This window comes from Sinocyclocheilus anshuiensis, unplaced genomic scaffold (genome assembly GCF_001515605.1).
Source record: "Sinocyclocheilus anshuiensis isolate Anshui unplaced genomic scaffold, SAMN03320099.WGS_v1.1 scaffold4988, whole genome shotgun sequence".
NCBI lineage: Eukaryota > Metazoa > Chordata > Actinopteri > Cypriniformes > Cyprinidae > Sinocyclocheilus > Sinocyclocheilus anshuiensis.
The window spans coordinates 84,489-93,200 of NW_015540190.1; the positions used below are offsets into that span (position 1 = coordinate 84,489).

Below are 8,712 nucleotides of genomic sequence, written 5' to 3' on the forward strand. Positions count from 1 at the left end.
TGTTCTGGGATTCTGATATCACTGAAAGGGTGAGATAACAGATAGGGAAAATAATGCCACAATTAGAATTATCTCTCTGATAAGAAATGGCCACATAAGGTGTCCATGGGGAACAGGGAAGAGGGAGGGCTGTAAAAAGATGGTGGGAAAGGGTAGCAAAGAAGTGACAGGGATGTGGAACAAGGGATGGTAAACAGAGTAGAGAAAGAGGTGCATTGTCTTTAGCCTCTCTGTCTGGATAAAGCCCACCTGTTGGGGGGAGAGGCCTCTGAACTTCCCACACTTGTTCTCTGGGTTTTCACCAGGTTGTCATCCCTTTTACAGTCAACATGCATCTAGATGGTGTTGCAGCTTTACAAATGAGTATACCAATGAGAAGAGTGACAGTTTCAAGCCACCAACTGTTGCGACATAAGAGATAACATCTGTTTGTTACACTGGAAAGCTATTCTTCCTGCCAAGAGAGTTAATTCATTCTGTATGCAGACTGTAACCTTTTTTTTTCTACGTTCCTGCTGTCAGGTGGACCTGATTTCATGTGCAGGCTCAAGGCTGTCTTTGATTGATGCTCGCTGGCTTTTCAGATTCATTAAAAACCCTTGCTTATCCTTTGCCCATCAAGAGTTTCTTAGACTAGCTCAGAATAAGAGAGTGATAGGTAGAAAGACGGAGAGAGAGAAAAGGCAGAAACAATGATCTCCTCTCAGGCATAGCCAGGCTGAGCAAGTCAAATTTAAGATGCAGAGATAGATCCATGGCAACGGTCCAAGACAGAAGATGAAAACTCTCTGCTCTCACTGTCCTGAGCTCTGCCTCAATTCCCACTGCATTCATAACCCCATCTGACCAGCTCCAGTGTATTTCCATTGTCTCTCCTCTCAGCACCTTTTCAGATGCACTGCTCAACCAATACTGTACCAAGTGCCTTTTGGATACCGGACAATTCTTTCAGTCTTTCTCTGTCCCTTTGTTTGCCTATGTCCTCATCTATCCCGTTCAGGTTGAGGGCACTTTAATAACAGATAAACCACTCGTCGCGGCTCGCAAGTGACTTGGGGGTGCATGGCATACTTTATATCAAGGGGCATTCAGTCCTCTCCTTGTGATCTACCTTCCAGCAGAGTTTAGTGCTGTAACAAACCTGTATTTTTTTATCAACCCCAAAACTTTAATTATCTAGTTCAGGAGCATAGTTAAGGTTTCAATCTAAGTTCTGCAGAAAGGTAGATCGCCGGGAGCACGATTGCCTGCCTTATATCAAATGCCTCTAATGTTCTCTAGACTTGGGGCATGGCTGGAAAAGGGCAGTTCTGAGGTCACTGCAGAAACATGTCATTTCATATGTGGGGTTGCTCGAGATGTGACGAGCACCCTTTTACCATGGCAGTTCTAGCCTTTGCCATCTGCACAGGAAGTTGACGGGAAGATCACTGGACAGATACTATCTTCTAACTCATTGGATCTTTTATCCTGTCATTCCTCTGTAAGTCTTAAAAAGCTGGTAATGAGAGGCTCTAGAAGGCTTGGCACATTTCGAAAGGGCAGTTGCCAGAAAGGCTACGTGAGAAGGAAGTGTGATCAATCAAGCCTGACAACAAGCCATAAATGAATAAGTCACAGAGATTCATTCAGAATCCCTGATTGGATGAGAATGGTGACCCTGTCAAAACTGGATGTAGCAACAGAAAGTAGGAGAAGGATACAGGGGATGATGGGAAATAAGAAATTATGCTTATAATTAAAGAAGCAAAGTCTCTATTAAAATGCATACAACACTGTACAGTATTTTAGGTTTGTACTCAAACATGCATGGTAATTAAACAAAAATGTTATCAGTGAGATTGCCATCAACGTCTTAAAGGAATTCACCGAGTAAAAGTGTGGCACATGCATACGTGGCACTTGCTTTGCATTTACATGAATCGTCTGATCCACTTCCAGCATGCTGAATTTCAAAACACTCGAAGTACAGTTAAAACAGACAGACTTGCAATGCCTTCAGGGACTTATATGACATAAAAAACAACTGTTTTTCGCAAGTACCTGCATTTGCACCTTGCCGAAGTGCCATTGCTCTCACCTCAAACACCAAATGGAGAGGTGACAGATCACATAAGCAGTAAAAACAAATTCCTGTCTAACACCAGTTCATTTTATGTTGTCAAAAAATTACCTTTACACAAGCATTCCATGGTAAAAAATAGTTGGTAACACTTTATTATACGGTGTCCTTGTTACACATTACATGCACTCACTATAATAATAACAACAATAAATTATGCATAATTACATGCAACTAACCCTAAACCAAAACCTCATCCTAACCCTAACCAGATAGTTAATTATATTATTCAGTACGTATAATTAAACTCTAACAAGGACACCGTTAAAAGAAAGTGTAACCAAATATTTTCCAACAAAATAGTTACTGCAGTTGTTATAACGGTAAAACTGTGAAAAGGCTCTAATTAAAGACTGACAAAGATTCAGAGATCGTTTGCAATATTTCAAGAATGTACAATGATTTTACAGTAAGAGTAATTGTAGTAACTATAGTATTTTTTACATATTATTATTATTATTTTTTTTTTACAGATTCATAAAATCTATAAATCACAACATTAACATTTCTAGCCTTTTCCTCTTCCTCAAATATTCCCAAATGCAGAAATTAAACCAGTCAGAACTCATTTCTGTAGATATACGCATTAACACAATGAATGGCTAAAATTAAATTCTACAGATGTGTAATTGAACAGCATGGCTCAAAAGTGCAAATTTGAGTCTAGATTTAACAGAGAGGGTAAAGGGCCAGTGTGCTTGTGGGCCCCTGACTGGGGCTCTCTGTGTTTGATGTGGAGATTAGAAGCATGTTTTAACCATCTAGAGGCCTGGTCTGACTGGTAGCGTGGAGTTTAGAAGCCATCATTAGCCCTAACACCCCCCACCCTGTTAGCACATACCCGTATTGCTAATCAAAGCAGACATTTGCACCTAGCGTTAGCATTAGCCATTTCCTGCAGGGCTTCCAACATCACACATGAACTGGCGTTGAGAACGAGCGCAGTATCTCTATAACAGTTGCTTTTTCCCCTCCTGTGTTGGACTTTGTCAGTTCACTATCACTTAATACCAGCTTTCGGTTTGTTTTTGGGTTTAAATGCGAAAATAACGTTCTGGATTGTGGATATTTTCTCTCATTTTGAGGAATTATTATCTTTATCAGCGGAGCAGGCCGGACTGGTTTAAAGCTCATAAACATTGTTCAGCAAAGGATCAAAACACTGCAGCAAAACGTCTGGAAGCTTTTCCAAACTCCTACTTGCCGAACGGCTTCACTATAGAGTAACGGCTATGACACTCTTGTAAAAGTGTGTTAGTCATTTCTCAGGAGTATATCAGGAGTACATGTGTGTCCGATCATATGTCATCTTACTTCCATAGTCAGAGCTCACATAGCCTATTTCTGTGTGCTACTTCGTTTGTGACACATTTGTGCACTGCATGCACACAGAAAGATGGAGTTGCCTTTGCTTGTGTCTGGTAGTTTAAAATTGAAGCAAATTGTTAGAGTTTACATAGCCACCATGTCACAAAATGCTGCTCGTTTTAGATTTTATACACGTATGATCCTCGAGTGTCCATAAAACACATCTTATAACAGTCATAGACGGTGCACGAATATGACAAATTTTAAAAGCATTAATAAAAGTAGTTTCTGGGCAGGGAAATATTCTCCGCTGTGTTTTTTTTTTCTAATCAGATTGGCTCTGACTGTAAATGCACTGAACCCATGCACGCATGCAGTCCGAGTCCAAATGTTAAAACATATAAAAATCCCTGGGGCTGAGTCGAAAAGGGAAAACCATTCAGATGGAAAGAAAAATTGATTGTGCCTGTAATCGTGTGACTTTGTTTGGGTATTCTGCGCTGCCACCCCCCTATTTTTTAATGGGCGTTTTGGTAGCCGATATATTCCCTGCCAGCACCACCCATCTCGCTCATGACCAACCGAACACAGAAACCAAACTCTGATGTCTCTTTTTCTCTCAATCCCTCTTTCTTTCTGCCTCTCTTTCGCTCTCAATTTCTCCCTCTCATTCCGCTTCAGTAGCTGCAGACAGCACCGGGGGAATGTTGGCAGTGTTCGGGCCCAGACACATTCTCTCCTCACACTGTCGTGAGTGTCAAAGACCTATTTTTCTGTAAAGGCCTTTGCGTCAGCTGCCAGGATGGCCCCTTTGAGTGGACACTCCAAAAAGAGCAAATTCTACATTCCAGTCAGCGTCCATTCCACTTCTTCTTCAATTAACAGAGTACTTGGTTAAATATTGGCTTCCAGTGCAAGTTATTGTTCCATGCTGGTCTCAGAATGCCGTTGGTTTTTACAGCCAAAGCATTCCTGAAATCAAAAGGTTATCAGTGCTCATGTTTATAGGCTAGGGATATGAGCTTATGCGGACCACCACATTAAGTCACTCGTGATTCTGCCTGGTTTTCATATCATCTTTAAGCCTGAGTCTGAGACTCCTTTGAGCTCCTTACGATAGTCTGAAACAAAGCCAGCGGATATCTGTTCACGCTATCCTCTGTTTAACATATGACCTTTCAATGGCTCTCACTCAAGACTTATATAATAAACAATTATTTTCTAAATAGAATACATATGAAAATAAATAAGCAATTAAATGTACTACACAAAATAAATTAATTTAAGGCCGCACACCAAGCTGAAGCACCTAAGAGCTGTGGCACAAACATTAAATGCAGGCCCACCATCAGAAACAGGGAAACGCGTCCCACTCAATAATCAGAGTTGAGTTTTCTTAAACTTTTACATTTGGGGCCTCTCCAATTTTGACTATTTGGTTACATTGATGGATACACCAGATAGGCGAGGTCAAAAAATGTATATAATATACATATTGGATTTTTTTACATATCTTAATCAATTTATAGATACATCTATTTGAATGAATAAATATTATACACACTTACAACTTTAACTTTAAACGCAGCTGCCAAATGCTTACTGTTGGTCTTTAGCCTGAACTATAATTCGCGTTTTTATTTATTTATTTTTTCAATTAGCGCTGTACACAGTTAAGAAAAAATACGTATTACTTTATTTACTTTACTAGACCGAACTGTGCTCATGTTTAGTTGAAAACGGCTTTTATGTAATTGAATAAGTTGAGAAAAGAGCCACTCAAAGGAGTGTGGCTCGTGTGAATGGTGTGAAGAAGAGATCAATGCTTTGACCTCTTTTTAAACCTTTTGACCGTAGATTTTACAGATCGAACGCATCGAGTCAAGTCGCATCGATTACAGAATTCGGGTGTTGCGCTCAACAGCTGTCATAAAAATAATAATAATAATAATAATAATAATTAGTTTATTATTATTATTATTATTATTATTACTTTCTGTTACATTTACAGCCTATTAAAATAACAGCAGCGGGAAAAAAAAATTATATAGCGATGTAGCCTATAAATTACAGTCGTTGACGCATAACTTGTCAAAGAGCTTTTTAATCAAAAAACCTCACTTGTGAGAGTGAATGAAACCTTTTTTCTAAAAATACAAATACATGTTTTGCTTACGCTGCGCGTTCAGGCCTTTCTTCAAGCTCACGTTACGGCTCTTCTGCAGTGAATGTGCCCTGTAATTATTCTCTCGTTTCTCATGTTAATGCCATTTACCTCCCCAAATGAGTAGCCTATGTTATTTCGTCAGTAAAGGCTATGTCTGCGTTAGCTGCGTTTACCTTTGAATTGCCACTTAAATTGGACATGAAGACGGCATATACGCAAAATGTTCCTACAGGCGCAAGACGTTTTCTTTTAACGACTGAAATACTGTAAATAGAGTGTACGTGAGGGAAAGATAAACAAGAGTAATGTCCGTATTTTAGCACGTTGATTTATGAGGTCAAATGGTCTACATATACTTACACGGTTCTCGCGTTATACTGCGGAGGCCTGTTTTAGATATGCCTTAAATTACTGTATTTACCTCAAAATAAGTGCTATACAGGACAAAATATGTTTATCACGTACGCATGTGCTAAATAATAAGTGCAGTAGGGTAGGGGAATTAAAACCAGGCCTTTGACTAATTGGACAAGAGGAGAGAGAGACTTGGATACTAAAAACGCGTTTGAGTTGAGATTCAAACAGAGAGTGACGCGTAACTAATATTATAGATAGGCTACAGTAGAAATCAGAAATGCATTGAAAATCACATTTAAATGCACGTCGGACAGCTTTGATCCTCGTTGTTTTCTTCAGTGGGCTCTCATAGGGGGGAAATCTCCAGGGACCAAGAATATGACATGAATGTTTTCAGCGAAAACACTAAAATTAAATTCGAATATTTTTCTGTTAAGTTATCGGAGAAGACTATAAATCACTGAGCGAAGTTTATTTAAATAACTTGTACAGGGTTTATATAGAAATGATATAGAAATACACACGACGGTTTTGCAGTGGGGAAAAGGGGATAGCCTAAATAAATAAATTTATCTAAACAACCGTATGAACTCCAAACAACTTCCCGCATTCAACATCCGTCCACTTCACTCATTAAAACATTCAATATAGCGTGTAGGTATAGTAATAATCCAGCATTGAGCAGTAAAATGCAAGGCAAGCTTTTTTATCTTAAAAAACAAAAAAAGATTAATTGTGGCTAAAGGGGCTGTAGTTATATGGCAGTATCGCAATTAATAGTTTGAAAATACGAGTTGTATTAGCCTAAATAAGTGCTGTTTTAAAGAATTTCACTAGACTCACACTAGAAAAGTCTGAGCAGCAGTACAATAATCAAGTGTTCACGATTTCATGCTTGTCGCCAATTGTATGGTTAAAAATACCAAAGAAAGAAAGAAATCGACATTGTTGTCCTCCATGCAAATCTATTAAGCGCCCACTCATTTTCATCTTTATTGGTGTCAAAAGGTCCCCCAGTCAAATGGAGGTCCAGACTTCGAAGAATTAATTGAATCAAAAGCCAACTAAACTACCGATCTGGGTCATTATAAAATAAACGAACCATAATTGTGATTAAAAAGAACACGCACACCAAAAAGGTCATAATTGATTCACAACATGAAATGAACCTCCAGATACATAGGAGCAAATAAAATGTCAATTTTGGTCAATTTATGGGCTGCCCAAACGTCGTTATAGGCTATTTGATCAGAAAAATGGAATGCTCAAAATTCACCATGTGTCTTTTGAAGGAATCTGGATTTGCGTCTTGACTGACAGAGAGACTGCTGGAGTGGGAATCCCAGAGACATTTCCTTTACGAAAGACAGAAACTATTGTCTTGGTGAAAGAAAATAAACAATTAGGAGGGAGAAGTTCTGCAGTGTAATTGCATGTGTATTGGTGACATTCAATGGCCAGATCAATTCCCCAGTGCTTTTTAAGAAGTATCGGACCAGGCGCGTGTTTCTGCGTTAATTAAAATGCATAACACTAAAACCTTAAAACCCAGTTGTTATTTACAGTATCCGAAGCGCAACTCCTATAGACGCGCATCAATAGTATCGACCCGTGACTTGCCTCCCAGACTCTAGTTTGAGTTTAAATGCATTGCGAGAAAAATATAGGCAATCTTACCTTCAACAGCCGAGCACAGAGGCAGCAAAAAGCTGCATAAAAACAGCAAATAATCCATTGTCATAAACCAAAGACTTCGGACATGAAAGTGGAGCTCCAGGAGGAGATTGTAAAATCCTTCAGACCCTCAGTCCAGCTTCCGAGACCCTCTTCTCCAAATTCAGCTGTCTTCTGCTGAGCTCTATTTCCATAAACCGCAATGTCAGCAGTGTTTATGTAATCCAATGTGCAAACATGTCTAAAGCAGCGCCGCAAGAGCTTTAAAACTCATCCACCGGGTAAATGCTCCTTCCAGCTTATTTTTCATCAGTGGAGAGCGTGTGTGTCCGTTTATAGATGTTGCACAGTGAAATCCCTATACGGAGAACAGTTGTTTAAATGTCAATTCCTCCTCAAATAACATTCTGTTGTAGTCCAATAATAAAGCGCGTCCCGTAAAAATCACCTTATAGCGGGTTTTACGCGTAAAATCCCTGAGCGCGTTTCACCTTCTGAGCGCTGAGCGTTCCTGCTCCTCTGCCTTTCCATGTGCACTGGAATGAAGATCGGCTGCTCTGAAATCAAGGAAAGAGTCAAAGAGGGAGAAAGAGAAAGGCGGTGGGGGGAGGAGTTTACGCTCAGAATCAGCTGTCAGTTATTCTGCTGGCTCCGCCCCCTGGACGATCTGGCGCAGTTGGCAGGGTGAGAGCGCCGCTCTGCGGGTCTGCATGTCTTCAAACTCTCGTGGAAACGAACAAACCTAGTGTATATATTGTTGTGGAAACATGTTATGTTACAGTGTGTACACATTTATTATTTAACACAAAATGCTTCTTAATTTATTAGTAGTTTTACAGTTAAGAAATGCGTAGACCCAATTGCGAGATTTTCCACAAAATAGGCTAATTGCACAGTACAGTAAATAAAACTTGCTCATTTGTAGTGCTTAATACTTACATGCATAACTATACTACAGCAAATAATCCATATGATATTTTATTATTATTAATAGTACAGCAGGAGTGAATTGGCAAGGGCTGGCGAAACGCTTCAGATGTGCCACGTTGACCTGTCTGATCTTTTTTTTTTTTTTTTTTAGCGT

General features: G+C 39.5%; 1 protein-coding gene across 6 annotated transcripts in view; it reads right to left on the reverse strand.

The window, feature by feature from the left end:
* The window catches only part of LOC107687281 (ephrin type-B receptor 3-like), a 55,096-nt gene extending 46,927 nt beyond the window's left edge, over positions 1-8,169 (reverse strand). For all 6 annotated transcript variants that reach the window (XM_016484554.1, XM_016484552.1, XM_016484550.1 and 3 more), the window contains exon 1: positions 7,632-8,169. In XM_016484554.1, coding sequence (XP_016340040.1) covers positions 7,632-7,695 — 64 coding nt within the window. In that variant the 5' untranslated portion in view covers positions 7,696-8,169. The remainder of the gene's footprint in view (positions 1-7,631) is intronic.
* Positions 8,170-8,712: the final 543 nt, after the last annotated feature.